Raw genomic sequence first — 23,581 nt, forward strand, 5'->3', positions numbered from 1 at the left:
CCGCCGTGCTCTTCCTCCCGCAGGTTTTGCGTGGCTATAAAGAAAGAGAACTACCCAGACTACATGCCTTCCAGCATCTTCTCCGACAGCGCCAAGCAGATTTTCAGGCAGCCGGGACACACCATTTATCTCTTGCCCACCGTGGTGTTGTGTAACCTGCTGCCTTGCGAACTGGAGTTCTACGTCAAGGGCGTGCCGATCAACGGGACCCTGAAACCCCGGAAGGAAGCCGTCCTGCACACCGCCGACACTTCCCAGAACATCGAGCTGGGTAAAGAGACAAAATGCATTCCTCCCCCCCCCCCGACTCCTCCAGCTCAGGCCGACTTGCTTTACGACCGTCGTGAATCCTGACCGTAATAGGCAGCCTCCATTGCAATCATAGGGTGTATTTAAGAGCTTGTGTTGTGTGCCTCTCCTCACAGCCCTGCCAGCAAACGAGGCAGCTACTTCGAAATCCCCCCCCAAAAAAGAGCATTAATTTCCTTCCTGCTTGATTCCAGGGATCTCCCTCGAAAACTTCACCCACTGCAAGGAGCTTCTGATCCCGCCGGGGACGCAGAATTACGTGGTGCGGATGAGGCTGTACGACAACAACCGGCGTCTCTTGAACCTCACCATCCGGATCGTGGGCCAAGCCAAAGGGTCCTTGAAGATACTCATTTCGGCTCCATACTGGCTGATCAACAAAACAGGTGAATCGCCGCTCCAGGCAACTTCCGTTTTTCCATTTCGAGGGAGGGGGAAAAAGTAACACCCCCCCCCCCAAAGATCTTAATTTTGTGGAAGACGGATGGATGCCGGTTGTGGGAACGTGGTCCTACCGGTTACGCTGCGTTTTCTCTTGCTGGACCAGAATGAGGAGGACAAAAATGGTTTTAACAAAAACAAAACAAACAGCCTGAACCGTGTAGTATCTAAACGTGTTCTTTGCCTGGATGGCTTTTAACTCCAGCAAACTGTTTTAACAGAATGACAGAGTTGAGAGGGACCCGGGAGGTCTGCTAGTCTGACCCCCCCCCTGCTCAGGCAGGAGACCTGGCCTAGACCATATCAGACAAATGGTTGTCCACTGTCTTCTTAAGAACCTCCAGAGATAAAGCATCCACAGCTTCTAGTGGCAAGTTAATTCTCCTCCCTGTCAGGAAGTTTCTCCTTAATTCCAGGTGGTTTCTCTCCTTGGTTTAATTTCCATCCATTGTTTCTTGTCTTCTGGTGCTTTGGAGAATAAATGGACCCCCTCCTCTTCTTTGGGGCAGCTCCTCAAATTCTGGAATGCTGCTCCTACGTCACCCCTTTTCATTAAATCAGACATACCCCATTTTGTTTGGATATTATTGTGGCTCTGGATGGAGCAGGCGATTGCGAAGGAACAATCAATTGCTTCCAGTGCCGGTTGAGTTTTTAAATCCCTCCCCCCCCCCCGCTTGCATCCAAAGGGTTACCATTGATTTTCCGGCAAGACAACGCAAAGACCGACGCGGCCGGCCAGTTTGAAGAACACGAGTTGGCCCGCAGCCTGAGCCCCCTCCTCTTCTGCTACGCCGACAAAGAACAGCCAAATCTGTAAGCTTTCTTTGGGGGCGCAGGGTGGGGGTCTCCTTCCGTTTAGCAAGGTGGACCCAGAAACAAACAGCTCTAAGTCCCTTTTTTTTTCAGAGCTGTTTCTTCCTCAGCCCACAGTGGAGGATATGGGTGGCTGGGGGATTCTGGGAGTTGAAGTCCACCCAGCCTAGGGTCACCAAGGTTGAGAAACACTGAGGCAGACCATGCCTATCCATGGACACTTGTCTGAGGGTTAACCATTGGGCTCCTTGACTCGCACAAGAGTTAACAACTTAGTTTTATTCTGGTGGTGGTGTTGTTTTTGTGCAGTTGTACCATGCGGGTTGGGAGAGGCATCCACCCCGAGGGGATGCCTGGATGGTGCCAGGGGTTCTCCTTGGACGGAGGAAGCGGCGTCCGAGCCCTGAAGGTGATCCAACAAGGAAACCGGCCGGGCCTTATTTATAATATCGGTATGTCTTTCTCACCACATGGTCTCTTTTCCTCCATCCCTTGCAATAGGAATGGGACATTGTTGTTGTTATTTTGGGGTGGAGGGTCATGATTTTTTTTAAAAGTTTCTTTCAGTGTTTTTTTAATAGTTAGCCGCTCAGAGGCCTTTGGGGTAAGAAATAAGAAAATAAAAAAATGAATGCAAATGGTCCACAGCTTACACCACAGTTGAGTCCCTCCTCTTCTGACCGGCTCTGTGTTAACTAACCAGGTATCGACGTTAAGAAGGGCAGAGGGCGCTACATGGACACTTGCATGGTGACCTTTGCACCTCGCTACCTGCTGGACAATAAATCCTCACACACCCTCGCGTTCGCCCAGAGGGCCTTTGCCAGAGGACAGGTAGTTTATCTATATCCTCTTTCTTTCTTTCTTTCTTTCTTTCTTTCTTTCTTTCTTTCTTTCTTTCTTTCTTTCTTTCTTTCTTTCTTTCTTTCCTTCCTTTCTTCCTTCCTTCCTTCCTTCCTTTCTTCCTTCCTCTCTTCCTCTCATCTGTCTATCTATATCTATCTTTTTCTTTCCTTCCTTCCTTCCTTCCTTCCTTCCTCCCTCTCTCTGTCGTCTGTCTATATCTATCCTCTCTCTCTCCCTCTCTCTCCCTCCCTCCCTCCCTCCCTCCTTTCCTTCCTTCCTTCCTTCCTTCCTTCCTTCCTTCCTTCCTTCCTTCCTTCCTTCCTTCCTTCCTTCCTCCCTTCCTCTCATCTGTCTATTTATATCTATCTTTTTCCTTCCTCCCTCCCTCCCTCCCTCCCTCCCTCCCTCCCTCCCTCCCTCTGTCGTCTGTCTATATCTATCCTCTCCCTCTCCCTCCCTCCCTCCCTCCCTTCCTTCTTTCCTTCCTTCCTTCCTCTCTCATCTGTCTATCTATATCCATCCTCTCTCTCTCTCTTTGTCTCCTGTTCTTGAATTCTTCCAACCAATGGTGCCAGTTGGGTCTTTCTCTTCCCCGTCTCATTAGGGAACATCCAACCCCGACGGCTACATCTCCACCCTCCCGGGATCCAGTGTGGTCTTCCACTGGCCGCGGAACGACTACGACCAGTTGCTTTGTGTCCGGCTGATGGACGTGCCCAGCTGCATTTGGTCCGGAGGCTTCGAGGTCAACAAGAACAACTCCTTCCACATCAACATGAGGTGGGAAAGGGGGAGCGCCAGGGAGTCCTACATTGGCCGTTGTGAGTCCTTTGGTGTGTTGTTGCCTCTGGGTGCCGCCCTCGTCGTCCCGTTAAAGGGTCCCTCTTGTTTACGTGGAGTTTCCCTTAAAATTTTAACATCCGAAATCAGATTAACGTGGAGGCAGAACCGATCAAAGGATGGATTTGATTGGGATGTTGCGGCCGTGACAGGTTGGGAGGGGGACTCTGCAGCCATCCTTAAGTGTGAAAAACAGTCCTACGTCCCCTCAGTGTAAGTACGTCATAAGTCGAGGACTCCCCATAGGCGTTACTACACAGTGGATTTTTAAAAAACAATTGGTTTACACCTGAGCATTTGTAGTGAGACGAAGGGAACGTTGTCCAAACGCACCAGGCCTTCTTTCCTTTGACCTTCTCCAGGGACACCCTGGGGCGATGCTGCTTCCTCCAAGTTGAGATCACCTTGAAGAGGGCCACGTACTGCGTCTCGTTCAGCGACACCGACAAATTTCCCCCTCCGTACCGCATCGACAACTTTTCTAAGGTAAAAAAAAAAAACAAAAGGCTGCTTCTGAAAGCGACAACCGAGTCTTTAAATGCAACGCAGAGGGTGAAGGATGCCGACTGGAGCTTGGATAACCGATAAATCCTCAATTTACGACTGTTCACTTACGGCCAGTGCTGGCTGGGGAATTCTGGGAGTTTGAAGTCCACGAGTCATAAAAGATCCAAGGTTGCCTACCCCTGGTTTAGGTCAGAGTCCCGGCCGAGCTTCACCTCTCCCTGGACCGAGTCGTAACCCCAAGGGTGTCCCTCTCACAGGTGCCGGTTGTGTTCGCCCAACACGGCGTGGCCGAGCCCCGCCTCAGCACCGAGGTGAAGCCCTCCACCTCCCTGGACTACGCCTGGGATGAGCCCATCCTCCCACCCTACGTCAGCCTGACGGTTAAAGGGGCCGGCTCCTCCGAAGTCACCTGCTGCATGAACGACTTTCAAGAAAGCAAGCAGCTCTATTACGAAAACTTCATCTACATCGCGGCCTCTTACACTTTCTCGGGGTAAGCCTCTAAACCAGGGCTTACAGGGCTTCCTGCCTGAGCAGGGGGTTGGACTAGAAGACCTCTGAGGCCCCTTCCAACTCCATCATCATCATCATTATTATTATTATTATTATTATTATTATTATTATTATTATTATTATTCATGGCAACTGGACCAAAGTTTATTAAAATAAACGGAGATGTTTCTGTTATTCATCTAAGTGACTTCTTGGGTCGAAATGGAGAATTTTGGGTTTTAGGCATAGACTCAGAGAGTTAGCTGGAATGAAGTCCCTCTTCTCAGAACTGAACAGAACAGCATCAAAAGGGACCTTGGAGGTCTTCTAGTCCAACCCCCTGCTTGAGCAGGAGACCCTAGACCAGAGGTGGGCAACGATGGCTCCTTTATGACTTGTGGACTTCAGCTCCCAGAATTCCTGAGCCAGCCATGCTAGCTCAGGGATTCTGGGAGTTGAAGTCCACAAGTCATCAAAGAGCCATCGTTCCTCACCCCTGTCCTAGACCATTTCAATCAATCAATCAATCAATCAATCAATCAAAATAGAGCTGGAAGGGATCTAATGTTTTCCACTCCAGAGTTTGGATAAAGCTAAATCTCTCACTGTGGTTGGTCGAGTCTCTTGTCTCTTGTGAATCTCTTCTTACCCTCCCTTCTCAATTTCCTTTGACATTCCAGGGTCCAGGAAGAGACGGGAAGACCCGTTGCTACGAACAAGGAAGTGGACTGCGCCGAGCTGGTCCTGGACGTCTCTCCCAAGACGCAGAGAGTCATCTTGAAGAAAAAGGTACGGAGATGTTTCAGGGCCCAACTCAATAACCTCATCAGTGCTAGAAACTTATTCAGTGAACTTATTCAATGAACATGCACTCTTGCTGGTTGGGTCCCCTAGTTGGGTCCTGCAAGAAAACCACCAAGCTCAGAGAGCATTAAGGACCCCTCAGTCATCTTTCCTCCTCCTCCTCCTCCTCTTCCTCTCCGCAAATCCACTCCCTTCTAGCACTGATGATGTTCCCTAGCTGGGCCATGAAACGTCTGCAAGAAAACCACCAAGCTCAGAGAGCCCCAAGGATCCTACAGTCCTCCTCCTCTTCCCCCTTTCTGCAAACCCACCCTCCCTTCCGACACTGATGATGTCCCCTAGCTGGGTCATGAAACGTCTGCAAGCCAACCGCCAAGCTCCGAGAGCGCCAAGGACTGCTCAGCCCAGCGCTGCAGAGATTCCTTCCCCAATAATGCTGCTTAAAAGGCCTTGGAAGAGGGAGGAAGACGATGCCTCAAAGGATTGTCACACAGCCCTGGTTGCATTGCCCCTTTTCCCTCGCAGGAACCCGGGAAACGCTCTCAGCTGTGGAGGATGACCGGGACCGGCATGCTGTGCCACGAAGGCTCGGCGGTCCCCCGTCACCCGAACAAGCCCTCCCCACCTCGCTCGGCAGAGTCCTCCATGATTCTGGACATCGCTGGCTTGGCGGCCGTCACGGACAACAGGTGGGCAAAGCTCAGGAGCTCCTCTCCACCTGAGAGGCTCAGTTAGGAAAACACACTTGGGGCCAGACATTCTCACGTGCAGGTGGCCCTCGACTTGAGCCCGAAATTTCCACGGTCTCTGCTCGTGCAGGGGGTTGGACTAGAAGACCTACGAGGCCCCTTCCAGCTCTATTTTGACTGACTGACTGGTTGGTTGGTTGATTGATTGAAATGGTCTAGGGTCTCCTGCTTGAACAGGGGGGCTGGACTAGAAGACCTCCGAGGCCCCTTCCAGCTCTATTTTGACGGATGGATGGATGGATGGATGGATGGATGGATTGATTGATTGAAATGGTCTAGGGTCTCCTGCTTGAACAGGGGGCTGGACTGGATGACCTCCAGGGCCTCTTCCAGCTCTATTTTGACTGATTGATGGATGGATGGATTGCAATGGTCTAGGGTCTCCTGCTTGAACAGGGGGCTGGACTAGAAGACCTCGGAGGCCCCTTCCAGCTCTGTTCTGACTGATTGGTGGTGGTGCTGGTGTTGCTGTCCTAGATACGAGCCTCTGATGCTGAGGAAGCCAGACAGACGGAGAAGCACCACCCAGACATGGAGCTTTCGAGACGGCAAACTTCTGTGCGGCATGCACGGACTCGCAGTGCAGGTAGACGGAGATCCTTTCCCCGTGATGGTTTGGGGTGGACAGGGCCGCTTGTGGCCGAGGCGGTCATTTGCCTCCTTTTAGAGAGTCATCGAGGCCACTTGGAGAAGGCTCCACATCCATTTGCACCACTCAGCTGCCCCCCGAGGTCACAGACAAGCCTCCAGGTGGCCTCAAGGACTCTCTCAAAGGAGTATAAATCCTTCCCTTCCCCACCATCCGGTCACAGCTGAAGAAGCAAAACGAAAACAAGAAAGTCCAGTGGCCTCCAGAAAAAGGACCTTTGGGACCACCAGGGCCTGGAGGTGGGAGCACCTCCACAGACCCTCCCCTTCAGCCCTGCTCTCTGTGGTCACCTTCTGTTGTGTCTCTAGGCCAAAGGAGGCAGAGCTGGGCTGCGTGATGGAGCAGAAGTTGTCCTGGGACCCGACACTTCCCTGGAACAGTTGGGTCCCGTCCCTCCGGACCAGCAGTTCATCAACCAGAAGATGCGGCCTGGGTCCGGAGCCCTGGCCGTCCAGGTGATTCCCGACGGTCCCACAAGAGTTCTGCAGGTGATGGTTTTGTGTGTGTGTGTGTGTGTGTGTGTGTGTGTGTGTGTGTATTTGTGCGTTTGTTTGTACTTCGATCTGAACCAAACCTGGTCATAAGCAATTGTAACCATTAAGCAAGGAACAATAAAGGAGAATATTTGTAGCTTCAGAGGCCTTGGGTGCTGTCTGAACGTCTTGTTGTCTTGCAGGTGTTTTATTACCCAGCTAGGTTACATCATCAGTGCTAGAAGGGAGTGGAGTTTGAGGATAGAGGAGGAGGGAAAAGGAAGGAGGGTGTCAAAGCAAGAATATACAGTATATTCTTGCTTTGACAGAGGGAGGAAAAAAGAAGGAAAAAGGAGGAGGAGAACGATCACTGTGGAGTCCTAGGTGCTCTCTGAGCTGGGTGGTTTTCTTACAGACGTTTCATGACCCAACTAGGGAACCTCATCAGTGCTAGAAGGGAGGGGGTTTGCAGAGAGGAGGAGGAGGACGACGACAACCACAACTGGGGGTGATGATGACCTACTTTGGGCAATGAAAACTCTGCACGAAAACTACCAAGCTCAGAGAACACCAAGCACCCCTCAGACACAATAATCCAGAATAGTAATTCCCCCACCTCCTCCATATTTTTAAGAAAAGGAGAGAGAGAGAGAGAGAGATTCTCTTGCAATTCCCTAGAACAAGACCCAGGCTGGGGGCAGATCACCTGGACAGTTGTGGATTTCGTAGGATTTGCACCCTGGAAGAACCCTAATTGTGCTTCCTGTATTATGTTAGATCACCGATTTCAACCAGCGCAGAAACGACCGCCTCTCATACGAAGGGGAGGAGTTGGACCAAGACCTGTGGAAGTTGAAAAATCCAGACCTGGAGCAAGAGTTGGAAGTGAGCTTTGCAGAGCTGGGAGAACGGCCTCCGGCCTGGCGCTTGTAATTCCTTCCCAACTAACAGCCACTCTTGGTCTGTGTGTGTTTTGCCCTCTTTGCAGGTCCAGCTGAAATTGGAAGGAGGGATCGGCTTGTCTTTGGTTAACAAGGCCCCCGAAGAGCTGATCTTTGCAACTTTCATCGGCATCAATGTCCATTTCACCCAGCTGTCCGCCAGCCAAGTGCTGGAACTGAGTATACAGGATGTGCAGGTAATTGAAAGCGCCACGGCAATAGCAGCAGCTATAAGTCTTAAGACTTACAGGCCGCTTCACAGCCCTCTCTAAGCGGTTGACAGGGTCAGCAATCTTGTCCCCCAACAATCTGGGTCCTTATTTTACTGACCTCGGAAGGACGGAAGGCTGAGTCAACGTTGAGCCGGTGAGAATCAAACTCCTGGCAGTGGGCAGTGAATTAGCCTACAATCCTGCATTCTAATCACTAGGGAGGGAGGGAAGAAAGGAAGGAAAGAAGGAAGGAAGGGGAGGGAGGGAGGAAGGAAGGAAGGAGATATGGAGAAAGGGAGGGAGGGAGGAGGGAGAGGGAGGTAAGAAGGAAGGAAGTAGAGAGGGAAGGAGGAAGGGAGGGGAGGGAGGAAGGAAGGAAGGAAAGAAGGAGAAAGGAAGAAACAAAGGAGGGAGGAGAGGAAGGAAGGAAGGAGAGTAAAGGTTCTGGAGATTTTTACAAAGTCCAGGGTCTAGAAGGGGGTTGGACTAGAAGATCTCCAAGGTCCCTTCCAGCTCTGTTCCGACTGATTGATTAATTGATTGATTGATTGCAATGGTCTAGGCTCTCCTCCTTGAGCAAGGGGTTGGACTAGAAGACCTCCAAGGTTCCCTTCCAGCCCTGTTCTTCTGCAAGCTTCCTCCGCTTGCTCGTCCATTGATCAGCTAATAGATTTGGGCATCTGTTTTCATAATCAGAACCCAGAACTCTGTTTATTGTCCAGAGCTTGAAAACCTCTAAATATCTCTGTCTGCCTCCTCCTTTCTTCCCCAGGTCGACAACCAGCTCCTCCGCACCACTCAGCCCTTCGTGCTGTTCCTCACCCCCAAGATGGGCGAGAACGAAGTGGCCGATACGGGCCCAGCCGTGCAGCTGAACGCTATGAAATTTCCTAGCAAAACCCCTCTGAGTGACATATACAAGGTAACCCATTCCCACCCCAGTCCTCGGATGGGTGATGTTGCAGAACCGGGGGGGGGGGGGAATCTTCTAATCTCGGCCCATCGCTCCCTTGGATCAAAAACCAAAAAAAAAAAAAAAGGCAAGAAAAGAATCAAGGGCCCCATCATGCTCGGATTTCTTGGCCCTTCTAAATCAGTGTTTCTCAACCTTGACCATTTTAAGGCATGTGGACTTCAACTCCCAGAATTCCACAGCCAGCGTTGGTCAAGGTTGAGAAACACTGTAATCTAAATCCACCGGATCCACCCAATACGCAAGAGGCTGAAATTCAGAGCACTTGAATTCTGGGGCTGCCAGCTTCTCTTACATAAACTCTCTTATCAAATGCATTTCTTTCTGGCCTTTTATCCCCGTTATCAAATTTAGTTGCTGCCCGTTCCTGCGGTTCAAGATGACCTCTTGGTGCCCTTTCCTTTTTTTTTTTTTTTTTGGAATACTCTAATAGCCCTCTTCCGTTCCAGCACCTGATGATCACAGCAAGCAAGTTTACGGTTCAGATCGAGGAGAAACTGCTCCTTAAACTGCTCAGTTTCTTCGGCTGCAACCAGTCAGAATCGGGTACGTTCTCCCGTCAGCTGCAAATTCTGTGTACGGACCGGCCCATCCCTAATAAGAGTTGTTGTCAGAGAGTTGTGTTGCAAAGAGACTTCCCTGAACGTGGAGCCCCCCCTCCCCAAAAAACACATTTTTTAAAAAAAAGAAAGTCTTAACGGAGGAGGTCCTGCCGAGTTCTCTCTTTCAGAACGGATCTTAAAATGTGATTTCCGGCCTGTACAGCTAGTCCTCAAATTACAGCCAATGACGGACGGTTCAAGGTTACAACGGCACAGGAAAAAAAGTGACTTTTGACCGTTTTTCACAGTTAACAACTGTTGCAGCATCCTCATGATCATTTCTCCAAGCTAGAACTAAGGAGGAATGTCCTGACAGTCAGAACAATTAAGCCGGTGGAACAGCCTGCCTCCAGAAGCGGTGGATGCTCCAACACTGGAGGTTTTTAAGTAGAGACTGGACAGCCCTTGGTCTGAAATGGTGTAGGGTTTCCTGCCTGAGCAGGGGTTGGACTATAAGATTTCCAAGGTCCCTTCCAACTTTATTGTTGTTGTTGTGATTAAAATTTGGACGCTTGGCAACTGGCTCGTATTTATGACGGTTTTGCAGTGTCCCTGGGGCCACATCATCCCCTTTTATGACCTTCTGGCCAGCCAAAGTCAATGGGGAAGCCATAGTCACTTAACAATCGTGTCACTTACTTAACCCCTGCAGCGATTTAACAACTGTGGCACGAAAGATTGTAAAAAGGGGGGAAAATCACTTAATCTAACGTCTCACTTCAGCCACATAAATGCCGGGCTCCCTTGCAGCTCACGGACGTCTCTCTCTCTCTCTTCCTTCCTCACCTGTTGGCCACACAGAGGTTGAAAATTACGACGAAAACCTCCACGAAAAGCCGGCTGGTCAAGAGGTTGCCCGGAAGAGATACTATTTCGAAAACCTCAAAATTAGCGTGCCCCAAATAAAACTCAGCGTCTTTACGTCTAGCAAGCTCCCCCTGGATCTCAAGGTAAGACTTTGGGGGTGTCTTTCTTCACTAAGGTGGGTCTCCTTTGGTTGCTGTCCCAAAATAGTAAAGCTCAGCCTCCCCACAAAAGTCCTCTGCTGAGCTTGGTCTGCAGTACCCATTTTACAGAAGGGAAAGATTCTAACAACTGACGGGTTCTTCCTGGCTGTTCCGAGCTCAGGCACTGAAGAGCACGCTGGGATTTCCTCTCGTGCGCTTCGAAGACGCCGTCATAGACCTGGATCCTTACACCCGGGTCCACCCCTACGAGACCAAGAGCTTCATCGTCAACGACATCCTCAAGCACTTTCAGGAAGTAAGTGGCTCCCGGGTTGAAAGGCTTTAAAGATCCTTTATTTCTTGTTCCGACGGGGGCAGCCGTTCCCGAGCGGGTGGCTCACGCCGTGAGCTCCACCTTGCAACATTTCCGCCTCGTGTTTTCCAGGAACTGCTCAGCCAGGCGGCCAGGATCCTCAGCTCCGTGGATTTCCTGGGAAACCCCATGGGGCTCTTGAACGACGTCTCCGAAGGGGTCACCGGGCTGATCAAGTACGGCAACGTGGGCGGCCTCATACGGAACGTGGCTCACGGCGTGTCGAACTCCGCGGCAAAGGTAGGCAGCCCGGAAAGGGGTGACTCGGGCCTGGCCTGACAACTGACAGGTAGCCCTCTGCAGGTAGCAGTAGTGGGTGGGTGGGTGGGTGGATGGATAGATGGATGGATGGATGGGAGGGAGGATGGATGGATGGATGGATGGATGGGAGGGAGGATGGATGGAGGGAGGGAGGGAGGATGGATGGATGGGAGGGAGGGAGGATGGGTGGATGGATGGATGGATGGATGGATGGGAGGGAGGATGGATGGATGGATGGATGGATGGATGGATGGATGGATGGATGGATGGAACAGCTTGCCTTCAGCAGTTGTGAATGCTCCAACACTGGAGGTTTTTAGGAAGAGACTGGACAACCATTTGTCTGAAATGGGATAGGGTTTCCTGCCTGAGCAGGGGGTTGGACTAGAAGACCTCCCAGGTCCCTTTCAGCGCTGTGATTCTATTATCATCAGTGGGACTGCTTCCCTCCAGAAGTTGTGGGCGCTCCACCACTGGAGGTTTTTAAGAAGAGACTGGAGAGCCTCTTGTCTGGAATGGTATAGGGTTTCCTGCCCGAGCAGGGGGCTGGACTAGATGACCTCCAAGGTCCCTTCCAACTCTGTTATTCTGTTAAAATATTGCTCTTCCCCTGCAAGGAAGCTCAGCCTGAGCAGCTGACCAGGGCTACAGCTTCTCTGTGGATGCTGTCAGCAAGGAGAGGAAGATTAATGACGGAGTCTGCTCCCCAGATCCTTCCACCTGATTCCAAAAAAATGCCAGACGCTCTTTCATCCTTGTCTGCCTCTGGCTGGGGGGCTGGAAATCACAGTTAAATGTCAGGAGAAACGCAGCCCCTTCCCCTTCTTGGTTATCTCTTCTTCAGCCAGGTGGGCCTTTGGACTCTGAAGCTGAACAAAGCTGAATTTTAATAACCCCTTTAAAAAAAAAAGCATGCAAAAAAAAATAATCCTTCTTTATGGGCCGCATCTGGTTTTGCCATTGTCTGGATTTTTCGCTTGACGATCCCCATAATGGTTTTTCCATGTATCTTGGAAGCGGGGAATGGCTTCTCTCAAACGTCCTGAGTATTGAAGTTGGCACAGAGATCTCGGATGGAGAAAGTTCACTGCAGTTTGATCCCTGGTGTGTGTGCTAGGAAAGGACTTTGATCCTAAATATAGGCCTTGGAGTGAGTTTCCATTCCCTTTGCCCTGGAGGCTGCTGGCAGAGAGAGAGAGAGAGAGAGAGAGAGAGAGAAACAAACAAAGGGAAAAAGGAAAAGGAGAAAAGAGAACGAAGGAAAGAGACAAAGGAAGGAAGAAAGAGAAAGGAGAGAGGGAGGGAGGGAGAAGCAGGAGGAGGAGGAAGGAAGGAAGGAAATGGAAGGGAAGGAAGGAATACTATAATATAATATACAATATCATATAATACAGTACAATACAATATACTATAGTATATAATACAGCAATATGATATAACATACACTGTACTACAATATACTGTGCTGTAATATATAATATAGCATAATATAATATACTATGCTATACTATAATATAATATGGCAATGTAACATAGAAGACAATACAATATAGCCATACAATGCATAATGTAACGCAATGTAGTGTAACCTAATATGTAAAATACATAATATAAAATACTAACAGCGTGCTACACAACCTCTCGGGATCGCAAAAGAGAGAGGAGGTAAACCAGAGTTCACTGGCCGGGATGGGGAGGAAGAAGGTGCTAAAAGATTTTGGGAACTGACAAATCTCAGCAGAGGAGACGACTAAATCCCGAGCCGGGCCTTTCATGTCGGAAATTTTATGTTTTCTTAGGGAGTTTTTGATTTCTGCTGAGGCAGCTGCAGCTGTAGCCCCCCACCCTCCCCGCAGCAGCCCCCTCCCTTCACTCAGGAGCCATCAGGAGGGGAACATTTAAGGCGAACTGGGAACTGCGCTTTTTCATCCCATGTGCGAAAGACGCTCACCACTATCCACGTGCTTTTTTTTTTTGTCTAAAAAACCCCAAACGCTGAATTTGGCCGAATTTCAGAAACCAGCTCTCGTCCTACAGGTACATAGTCCCAACTTAACGACCACAGTGGAGTCCCACATTCATCTGTGGTTGTACGTCGAGGACCACCTGTGTTCCCTCCACTTGTTTTTTTTTCAAGTCCTCGCCTTCCTGGCGTGGGTTTGGCCACACGAGAGCGTATTTTCTCTCTCTCTCTCTCTCTCCTTGTGGCTGGCAGGAGGTGGTGTTGTCGCGCTTCCAATCACAAAGCAGCTCCAAAGTTCATGGATTATGAGCCCAGCGCAGGAGGGTGGGTTGTGTAACTCTGGCGTGTGGCTGTGTGTGTGTGTGTGTGTGTGTGTGTGTGCGTGTAGGTGAAGAGTTGCCCTGGGTTTGTGTTCCCAAAGCCCTCCCTCCCCGTTGTAAATCTCCATCAATGCTGACTTTGAACCCTGGCGAGGGAAACAAGTTATTTGTGTGTGTGTGTGTGTTTGCCTCTTGCCTGGATGTTCTGTGCCCTACGACAAATAAGCATTCATAAGTGAAAATCCTTGGCAGCTCTTCCTGTTTCCTTTGCTTTGGGGAAAGGGGAGGGGGCAACAACCTGATTTTTTTTTCCCAAAAAAAGCACTTTATTACAGCCATAGGGCCAGAAAGAGTAAAATACCCAATTGCCTACATACACATATTTAAAAAAGCACCGAGCGTGACCTCATGACGATGAGGAGCACCTATAACGAAATTAATTTTAAAAAACTGGGATGGGAGGGCAGCGATGGGACCCAACGGGAGCAAAGATGCTGCATTAAGGAGTCGGGTGCATTGCAATTGATCCTGGGGGGGTGTCTGGCTTTGCTTTGCCCCCCCCCCCAAAATGATCCATCGTAGCTTAATAAAGCCTCACTTGCCCCAGCAGTGAACCCCGCCAGCGACTGAGGTCATTTCAAGTTCACTCTGGACTTTTGACAGCCGTGTGTGTGTGTGTGTGTGTGTGTGTGTGTGTGTGTGTGTGTGTGTGTGTAGGGAAAACAGCCGGTGGGGCGGGATCTCTCGCATTCAGGCCTGTAACACAACACGGTTGCCCGCAGGGCCCCGCTGTGCAGCTTCACCGGAGCTGCCTCCCGTCAGGCCTCCGCGGAGGGGTGGCGGGCAACAGCCCGGATGCCCCACTTCATTGGGAGTCCGTGGAGAGCCCTGCTGGACCCCTACCCGGTCCTCAACTTACAACTGAGCGTTTAGTGCTCACGATGTTCCCTGGTTTGGGTCATGGAAGGTCTATAAGGAAACCAGCAAGCTCAGAGAGGAGCACGGAGCCCATAATCCTTCCTCCTCCTCCTCCTCCTCCTCCCTGCAGACCCCACTCCCTTCTAGCTGGGAGGGTCTGAATAAATTGGCCTGGGGCTTGGGGAGCTTCCAAAAATGGGAAAAGCCTCCACGGGGGAATGGCAAGCCCTGAATTGGGGCTATTAACACTGCCTTCGCTAAGCTTTTGTCCGAAGCTAATCCCCACCTCCCACCTCTTTCTCAGCCAGGGCATCAGGCCTTCTGCCACCAGCCATGTGCCAGTTTTGGCAGGCCACAGAAAGGGAGCTGCTCAACAAGCCTTCCCTTGGCCAGCAGCCCGCCCCTGTCTGGGTTTTGTGTTGTTTTTTTGAAGGTTCTAAACTGAATTCTGGGCCCTTCTCTAGCTAATCCACCTAGGAAGTCAGAAGATCCTCAGATCAATTGGGGAAAAAAGAGTGCTCCGACTGACCTATGGATGGACGGATGGATAGATAGATACATGATAGATATAGAAATAGATACAGACAGACATGTATATGTATATATGTTTATTTTCTGAGGTTTTCGCGGGTGTTTGTATGTAGGTCTTTGGTTATTTGGGTTTTCTCCTGCGTCAAATTGGAAGTGTCTTGGCGACGTTTCGACGAAGTCCCATTCATCTTCAGGCTGGTGTTTTCGGCTTCGTGCTTCGAGGAGCAATGTGTGATCGCACATTGCTCCTAGAAGCACAAAGCCGAAAACAGCAGCCTGAAGACGACGAATGGGACTTCAGCGAAACATCGCCAAGACACTTCCAATTTGACGCGGGAGAAAACCCGAATAACCAAAGACCTACATATATGTTTATGTATATATACAGTATACATATATGTGTGCATGACAGAGAGCAGGCATCAGAATTTCATTTTGATGTGTGCCATTGTGTACCCAGAAATGAAGGTTTATCTGATCTTAAATGTACAGGAGTCCCTGTCCTTGGAATGTAATTATATAGCTGCGTAGGTTAGTTATGTTCTGGGCAATTAATAGATGCCTTTTTTTTTTAACCTTCACGGCAGTTTACGGGAACTTTGTCTGACGGTCTGGGAAAGACGATGGATAACCGGCATCAGACGGAGCGGGAATACATCCGATACCACGCAGCCACCAGCGGCGAACACCTGGTGGCCGGCATCCAAGGCCTGGCTCACGGTAATCAGCGTCCACTTTCTCTCTCTCGCTCTCTCTCCCCACAAAAGACACTTTGGCTGCCTTTGCGTTCCACTCCTTTTGGCGGTCCTTTTGTCCCAAAACTTTTCGTTCAAGCCCTCATCAATACCTGCCTCCTTTTTTTTCCCAACAGGCATCATCGGCGGGCTGACCAGCGTGATCACGTCGACGGTAGAAGGGGTGAAGACCGAAGGCGGAATGAGCGGCTTCATATCCGGTCTTGGGAAAGGACTCGTTGGCACCTTAACGAAGCCGGTGGCCGGTGCCCTGGACTTTGCCTCGGAGACCGCCCAAGCCGTCCGAGAGACAGCCACGCTGACCGGCCCCAGGTGAGTGGAACGGGTTGGGTTGGTGTCCGTCTTTCGTCAGGTGTCATCGTACATCCTCAGCTTACGACAAGTCATTTAGGGACCGTTCCAAGTTACAACTACACTGAAAAAAAGGGATTTGGGGCTGCTTTTCACACTTAACGACAGTTTCCTAACTGTGAAGACAACCAGTGGAACAGCTTGCCACCGGATGTTGTGGAGGTTTTTAAGAAGAGACTGGACAGCCACCTGTCTGGAATGGTCCAGGGTCTCCTGCTTGAGCAGGGGGATGGACTAGAAGACCTCTGAGATCCCTTCCAACTCGGTTCTGATTGAGTGATCTTTGTGGCTTTTCTCTGCACTCTTTCTAGACCAGTGGTTCTCCACCTGTGGGTCGGGACCCCATTTGGGGGTCAAACGACCATTTCACGGGGGTCGCCAAACAACGCAGTCCGCCATTTTTTTCCCCCTTTTCCTTAGCTGTGCTGCTCCCTTTTATTCTATTGGCTTTTGAAAGCCAACAGAATAGACTCTCTTGAATAGAGTCTGATTCTATTGGCTTTCAAAAGCCAATAGGAATTGTCCAGGCTGTCTCTGCCCTGCTGAGCCCGCCAAAAGTCCCATTCTGCAAACGGTGCTGCACCCGTTGAGTTAGTCCTCGACTTACGACCGGTTGGATAGTCCTCGACTTACGACCGGTTGGGGGTCACGGCATTAAAAAGGTTGAGAACCACTGTTCTAGAGTCTCCACATCTGTTTCTAATATCGTGGCTCCTAAAACTGGATGCCATATTGCAAGTAGAGCCTCCTCCTTCTTCATTGTGACCGTCAGTGGGAAAAGTGGGGAGGGGGTGTGTTTGGTGCCCGCAGGGGGGGGGGATGCAGCCCGACCCCACCGAAACGGTTTCCCAAGACCGCATCCTGGAAAGCTGGGGATGAAAGCCAGGTTGTGCTACAATGAGGATTGTTTTGGCTGAACTCCACTTGAACCCAGAAGCCTATCGCTAACAATGATGCACTGATTACCTGCTTAAGGTGGGGGGGGGGGTCAATGGGAGTTTGTCTCCCGTCCCCACCCCTCCCCTCCCCTCAGCCCCTCCCTCCTCCTTCCACCCAGCTTTCATCCTTGGGCTTTCTACCTTCCCCCACTTCCTCTTCAAAACCAACACAGAAGGGAGAAATAAACAAATAAATAAACTAGGAACGGACGTTTACACGCCCCGCTTGGCAAACAAGGTGTGTGCAGCCTCTCTGGGACTTGAAAGGTCTTTTGGAAACTGCAAGGAGACCAGTGAAGGGGCTGAAAAAGGAAATTAAATGACAGGCAGAAAGAGGGGGAGGGGAAGATAAGCATAACAACCCCGGTGTTCGCTTAATGACCGACTGCGGCGATTGACTTAACGGCCACTGCAAAACAGAAGATCTCTGCTTCCAGCTCTTATTCTGATTGATTGGTCTAAAATTTCTCCTGCCTGAGCAGGGGGTTGGACTAGAAGACCTCCAAGGTGTCTTCCAGCTCTGGTCTGATTGATTGATTGATTGATTGAAATGGTTTAGGGCAGGGGTGTCGCACCCACCCCAGCTCCAGCAAGGGGGAAAAAAGTCGCAATATCTCGTGGCACGTCCTGTGACGCAGCGAGTTTGACGCCCCTGGTCTAGGGTCTCCTGCACGAGTAGGGGCTGGACTAGAAGACCTCCAAGGTCCCTTCCAGCTCTTAATCTGACTGATTATTATTATTATTATCGCCTCGGTATTTCTTTGCATTAGCACTGCAGTCTCCTGGCTGATGCAACGTTGCGATACGCTGAATAAAATAGATTTGCTAGGGCAAGGATTGGATCTCTGGGTGAAAGAAAGGTGTCACGGATTGGCCAGAAATTCGCAAACCAACAAACAAAGCCAATGAAATGATTGAAGGCTGAAGGGTTCAATTTCTCCACTTTTTTTTCCCCTGCTCTAGAGATTTCCACCTAATGAGGTCTTCCTGAAAAACCACTTGAGTGTCAATAAAACGGCATCCAGAAGGCTAACATGAGTCACAACTATTCAAAGGGAGGGGAAAAGGAGAAAGAGAGAGAGAGAAAAAAAGAAAGTTTCCTTTCATTCTTTTTAAGAGTCTTACATAAAGTGACACCAGAATGAGAAATGGATTATTTTCAGCTCAGGAGTCCAAGGGAGTATTCAGAGTTCAGCCAACACAAGGAAAAGACATTTGCAGTACATTTCTCTTCCTCCCTCCCTCTCTCTCTCTCTCTCTCTCTCTCTCTCTCTTTCTCTCTCTTTCTTTCACTCTCTTTCTCTCTCTCTCTTTCTCTTTCTCTCTCTCTCTCTCTCTCTCTCTCTCTGGCTTGGAAGGGGGAGGGAGGGAGAAAGGTTGAAGTTTCAAACAACAGGGAAACTCAGGGCACCTTAGCTGGGTTCAGAGGACAGAATAACACAGTTGGAAGGGACCTTGGAGGTCATCTAGTCTGACCCCCCCTGCCCGAGCAGGAGACTGACCCTACACCATTCTAGACAAATGGGGTTTTCAAAAAACCTCCAGTCTTATCGATAGAAACTTCTTTTTTTTTTTTCCCCTTCTTCCTTGGAGACATTGTGGACGCGCTCGCAAAAAGGGTGGCGTGGCGAGCACAGCCACAGAGCCTCTATTTCTCAAAAAGCAGACTGGTGAAGTTTAACAGACTAACAATGTTGGAAGGGACCTCGGAGGTCTTCTAGTCCATCCCCCTGCTCAGGCAGGGAAAAACCCCAGGCCGTTCCAGACAGGTGGCTGTCCAGTCTTCTTCTTAAAAACCTCCCGTGTTGGAGCATTCGCAACTTCCGGTGGCAAGCTGTTCCGCTGGTTAATGGTCCTGACCGTCGGGAAATGTCTCCTTCATTCCAGGTTGATTCTCTCCTTGGTTAGTCTCCCTCCGGCCTTCAGGTGATTTGAAAAATAAGTGGACTCCCCCTCTTCTTTGGGGCAGCCCCTCAAATACTGGAAGACTGCTATCCTGTCACCCCCGGTCCTTTTTTTTTTTCTCCCCTAGACTGGCCCTACCCAATTTATAGGTATAGGATTTCCTGTCTGAGCAGGGGGTTGGACTAGACGACCTCCAAGGTCCCTGATGCTGATGTCCCCCATTTAGTCCTGTCTGATTCTTGGTAATTCCACAGGGCAGGTCTCGGCTCATCTTCTTAAAATCTTAAAATGGCTTCTTTTGAGTTGTTCTCTGCTCCGGCCAGCGTGGGCTTTGACGGTTTCCTTTTACTGCTAACGGTTCCTGGCATGGTGGCTTTCTCCGTGAATTCCCCCCCCCCCCGTGGTATGGCCAGAATGAGTGAGAGACGGTTTTGTGATTCCTTTACCCCAATCCCACTGTGGCTTAGGAATAACTGTTTCTCACACACACACACACACACACAGCCTTGGGGAAAAATATCCATGCACGCTCAGCCTTTCCAAGGAACAACACCCAGCGTAGAGCAGATGTGTCTGTGCAGAGAGTTCTTGCGTAGGAATTGGATGTGGACTGTCTTAAGGACGCTTGCAATGCTAATATAGGTGAGCCACATGGCGGTTCTCACCTGCTGGTAATTTACAATGGGTTGGCAACCTATCCATATTCTGTGGCTTCTGCTGCTTTTCCTTTCTTTCTTTCTTTCTTTCTTTCTTTCTTTCTTTCTTTCTTTCTTTCTTTCTTTCTTTCTTTCTTTCTTTCCTTCTTTCTTTTTTTCTTTCTTCTTTCCTTCCTTCCTCCTTTCTTTCTTTCTCTTCCTTCTTTCCTTCCTACCTGCCTTCCCTTTTTCGCCTTCCTTTCCTTTTTCCCCTTTTTGTTTGTTCCTTCCCTTTCCCGCCTTCCTTCCTTTCCTTTTTTCTCTTCCTTCCTTTGTTTATTCCTTCCCTCCTTCCTTTCCTATTTCCCTCCTTCCTTCCCTCCCTCCCATCTTCTGTCCTTTCCTTCCTTCTTCCTTCCCTCCCTCCAACTTTTTCTTCCTTCCTCGTGTATCTTTTCATTCCTTCCTTCCTTCCACCCTTCCTTCCCTCCCTATTTCCCTCCCTCCCTTCCCTCTTCTGTCCTCTTTTCTTCCTTCCCTTTTCCCCCTTCCTTCCTCCTTCCCTCCCTCCAACTTTTTCTTCCCTCCTTGTGTATCTTTTCCTTCCTCCCTTCCTTCCATCCATCCATCCATCTGGCTTTCTCAGCTTTCCATTTGCAGTCGTAAGCCGAGGACTCTACGTAGGCCTTTGCGAGCAGGAAGTGCATCACCCCTCCTGTAGCACCTGCCTAGGACAGTTGCTTTTCGGCCGTGGCTGGCTGGAGCGTGCCCCCCAGCCCCTGCACTGACCTGAGGGCCCCCCTGGCAGCCGGGGGAGGGAGTGCCCCCCCTGCCTGGCAGCCCAGATCTCCCCCCCCATGCATTCACCCTCGGCCTGCCCTCCTGCTGACCTTTTTGTCTCCCTTTGAGCCTCTTTGCAGCTCTCGGCAAAGCACCTCTCCTTTGCTGCACCAAGGCCAGCCCCCCCCCCCCACCATCACACACACACAGACACACCCGTGGGGGTCCCATCCCAAGCCGGCCTGAAAAGCTTGGGGCGGGTAAATTTACCCCCTCCCCTCCAGCACGACAAAAGAGAGCTGATCTGAACTTGGCTGATGATGGGGGGGGGAGCAGTGGGGAAGGAAGGTTGCGTCCCATTGATTGCGGTCTGGCGGGGAGCCAGGCCCCGGGTTTGACCGACGGTTGAACTACAGCGTTAAGGCGTGTGTAATGCTACTCGGGGTTTTGTACGGCCGCCAACGAGTACATATGCAGAGGGCAAAAGTTTAGAGCGAGCCCGGGCTCTCCGAATTAACCCTCTCGCGCAGCACGTAACGGATCCCTTTCCTCCCCATTCAGGAAAATGCGATCCCGCAATTATGGCTTTATTTCCGAGTTTCGGCCCCAAAGAGCAGCGGGCGAGGGGGGGGGAGACAATAGGAGGCATTGATGGCTGGCACCCTCCCTCCCCCCCCCCAGCAGTGGGGCATGGGCTAGAGGATCCTTTTACTTGCAACCGTTCGAGCTTACAACAGCCTTGAGGAAAGGGAGTTAGCGCCCTTTCTCACACTTAAGGACTGTCATTGGGGTCACTCCTTCAAAATTCGGACCTTTGTATTTAGGACGGGTCGTAAACAACCGTGTAACTAATTCAACACCTGCAGCGATTCACTTCACAACCGGCGCACAAAACGGGGCAAGCCTCGCTTAACCAGTGTCTCGTTTAATAATGTCTCAGTTAGCGATGTCAACGTTGGGCTCCGTTGCCGTTGTAAGTCGAGGACAACCTGCAACTGTGCCGGCCTGCCTTTAAAGTCTGTTTAGGAAGATTGTGAAAGTCGTGACCCGTTTGATCTTTTTTTAAAAAAAAAACAACAAAAAAAACGAGGATGTTTGGTGAAAAATGTAGCTGCACAGGTTGTGTTGCACAGGTTGTGTTTTTTTCAGCCTCCCCCCCCCCCCTCAAAATTCCTTCAAAATAGCTATTTTCTCTGGTTAGTTTGCAACAGAGCAAGTTTCTTATCAGAAAGACAGGTTTTTGTCTGGGCCAAGACAAAAATACCCCCTTTTCACACACACACACACACACACACACACACACACACACACACACCCCAGCTGTGATTAACAGTCACTCTCTATTTTTCACATGTTAATTTTTCGGTGTGTTGCTACTGCAAAAACCGGCCCAGGTAATCCAATTAAAAAAAAATGCCGTATATTGTGTTTGAAAGCCTCCTTGCTATCCTCTGTCAAAAAAACAAATAGAGGGGGATTAAATCAAAACAGATCACGCCTCTAAAAACGTTGGCGAGAGCATAAATCATCGGAAACATATACTAGAATATTAAAAGTTGGAAAGTTGAGAGAAAAGAAAGGAAAAAAAAGAGGGGGGGGACAATAAAAACACTGCAAGCTTGTATCACAAACCCAATCAGCTGGAGAAAAACTGGACCAGACTGCAGACTTGACTCCCGAAGAGTTTGTCATACGATATCACAATGACATATTTCCCCCCCCCTCCTAATTTTTAGTCCCAGATCTCAGACACGATGCAATTTGCTTTGGAAACTGCCAGCAGAGGAAAATGTTGCTTGTCTGCCAGCAGCCCTAAATACAGGCGCTCCTCGACTTAACGGCCGTAATTTCAGCTCAAAATTGAGGCCGCTAAGCAAAACCTTTGCAAAGTGCAGCTGTAAGTTGAGAACTTGGTTAGAAAGGGAAGTGTCTTAAAATTAAAAAAAAGAAAAAAGAGAGATGCAATGTGTAATTTAAGACCCAAAAGAAGAAGGATAGATAGATGATAGATAGATAGATAGATAGATAGATAGATAGATAGATAGATAGATAGATAGATGATAGATAGATAGATGATAGATAGATAGATAGATGATAGATAGATATAGATGATAGATAGATAGATAGATAGATAGATAGATAGATAGATAGATAGATAGATAGATAGATAGATAGATAGATGTGCTATGTTCACCACCATCCCTGCCAAAGAATTTTGGCTTAGCCATCTTAAGGAAGGTAAGATGTGTCTTTGTGTGAACCTGAGTTGTGTTACTGAGGCTTCTCGTTTGCACATCAGGACGGCTGGCCTCCTTCGCCTCCATTGTGCTTGTAAAATATATTCGGGGCTCCTGAGCCAACATTAACGTCGACTCCAGCAATCCGAAACTGCCTGGCTGAAAAGCAGATTTTTTCCTGCCTTTTGGCAAGTTTCCGCGAACGCCACGATCCTCAGAATAACAGTAAACGAGACGGAACTTTTGGGGGTCTGTTTTGCTTTTCTTTGGAGAAAAACCTCCAAGGCTCTCTTGGAACAGTAGTTTTCTGTTCAAGCTGTTCGCCCGCCCCCCCCCATCTCTGCATTTTTTTTTTTGGACCCTCCTTTTTTTTTTAAAGCCCTCCCCAAGCTTTGTCCTGTGTGTGTGTTTGCCTTTCCAAGGGGAATCAGTCAATGAATGGGGAGCTGGGTTTAATAAAACCTAGATGCAAACAATTCACCATGCATTTAATTGGCTTCTTTTTTTAAAAAAATTGCATTTGCAGCTTTTTGTATGTTGCGCACATAGACACATACACACACACACACACACCCCAAGTGCTCTTTATTTGCAGAAGGCAGCCAGACAAACCGGAGTTTAAATCGTCCTAATATTCAAGAGCTGTGCAATGTTTATTTTCTCATCCAGCTCAAATAAGACGCAGTTGCCAGAAGCTCACAGTTCATTGTTTACAGCATCCAGGACTGTGGGGGGGGGGACTGGGGAAAAAAAAGGTCTTAACAACATTTAAACCATGTTAGACCAAGATAGCCATGCAAACTAGGATAGAGACTGGTTTGATTGGGCTGGTAATTCTACCTATACATTATTTATTTAGTCCAGCAATCTCATTTATTTGGGGGATTTATCCGAGAATTCCTTCCCCGTTGCTATTTTTGCAACATTTGTGGACAACTCCACTGTTGTTTATTTATCATCTTGTCTCATTCAATGACTTCGATCCAGACGTCTGGCACAGGCTCTGTCTGGAG

The 23,581-nt window shown here is 49.5% G+C and overlaps 1 protein-coding gene across 3 annotated transcripts in view; it reads left to right on the forward strand.

Moving 5' to 3' along the window:
* The window catches only part of VPS13D (vacuolar protein sorting 13 homolog D), a 61,371-nt gene that overhangs the window by 31,790 nt on the left and 6,000 nt on the right, over positions 1–23,581 (forward strand). For all 3 annotated transcript variants that reach the window (XM_039367519.1, XM_039367520.1, XM_039367518.1), the window contains 21 exons: positions 24–271; positions 504–695; positions 1,440–1,566; positions 1,876–2,018; positions 2,270–2,400; positions 3,017–3,192; positions 3,615–3,738; positions 4,017–4,252; positions 4,932–5,040; positions 5,581–5,744; positions 6,282–6,390; positions 6,762–6,941; positions 7,704–7,811; positions 7,915–8,064; positions 8,852–9,001; positions 9,502–9,598; positions 10,456–10,604; positions 10,783–10,917; positions 11,047–11,214; positions 15,555–15,687; positions 15,839–16,034. In XM_039367519.1, the coding sequence (XP_039223453.1) occupies positions 24–271; positions 504–695; positions 1,440–1,566; positions 1,876–2,018; positions 2,270–2,400; positions 3,017–3,192; positions 3,615–3,738; positions 4,017–4,252; positions 4,932–5,040; positions 5,581–5,744; positions 6,282–6,390; positions 6,762–6,941; positions 7,704–7,811; positions 7,915–8,064; positions 8,852–9,001; positions 9,502–9,598; positions 10,456–10,604; positions 10,783–10,917; positions 11,047–11,214; positions 15,555–15,687; positions 15,839–16,034 (3,225 nt within the window). The remainder of the gene's footprint in view (positions 1–23; positions 272–503; positions 696–1,439; positions 1,567–1,875; positions 2,019–2,269; positions 2,401–3,016; positions 3,193–3,614; positions 3,739–4,016; positions 4,253–4,931; positions 5,041–5,580; positions 5,745–6,281; positions 6,391–6,761; positions 6,942–7,703; positions 7,812–7,914; positions 8,065–8,851; positions 9,002–9,501; positions 9,599–10,455; positions 10,605–10,782; positions 10,918–11,046; positions 11,215–15,554; positions 15,688–15,838; positions 16,035–23,581) is intronic.

Source organism: Crotalus tigris, unplaced genomic scaffold, assembly GCF_016545835.1.
Source record: "Crotalus tigris isolate CLP2741 ecotype Arizona unplaced genomic scaffold, ASM1654583v1 scf7180000020588.15403103151:6194809, whole genome shotgun sequence".
NCBI lineage: Eukaryota > Metazoa > Chordata > Lepidosauria > Squamata > Viperidae > Crotalus > Crotalus tigris.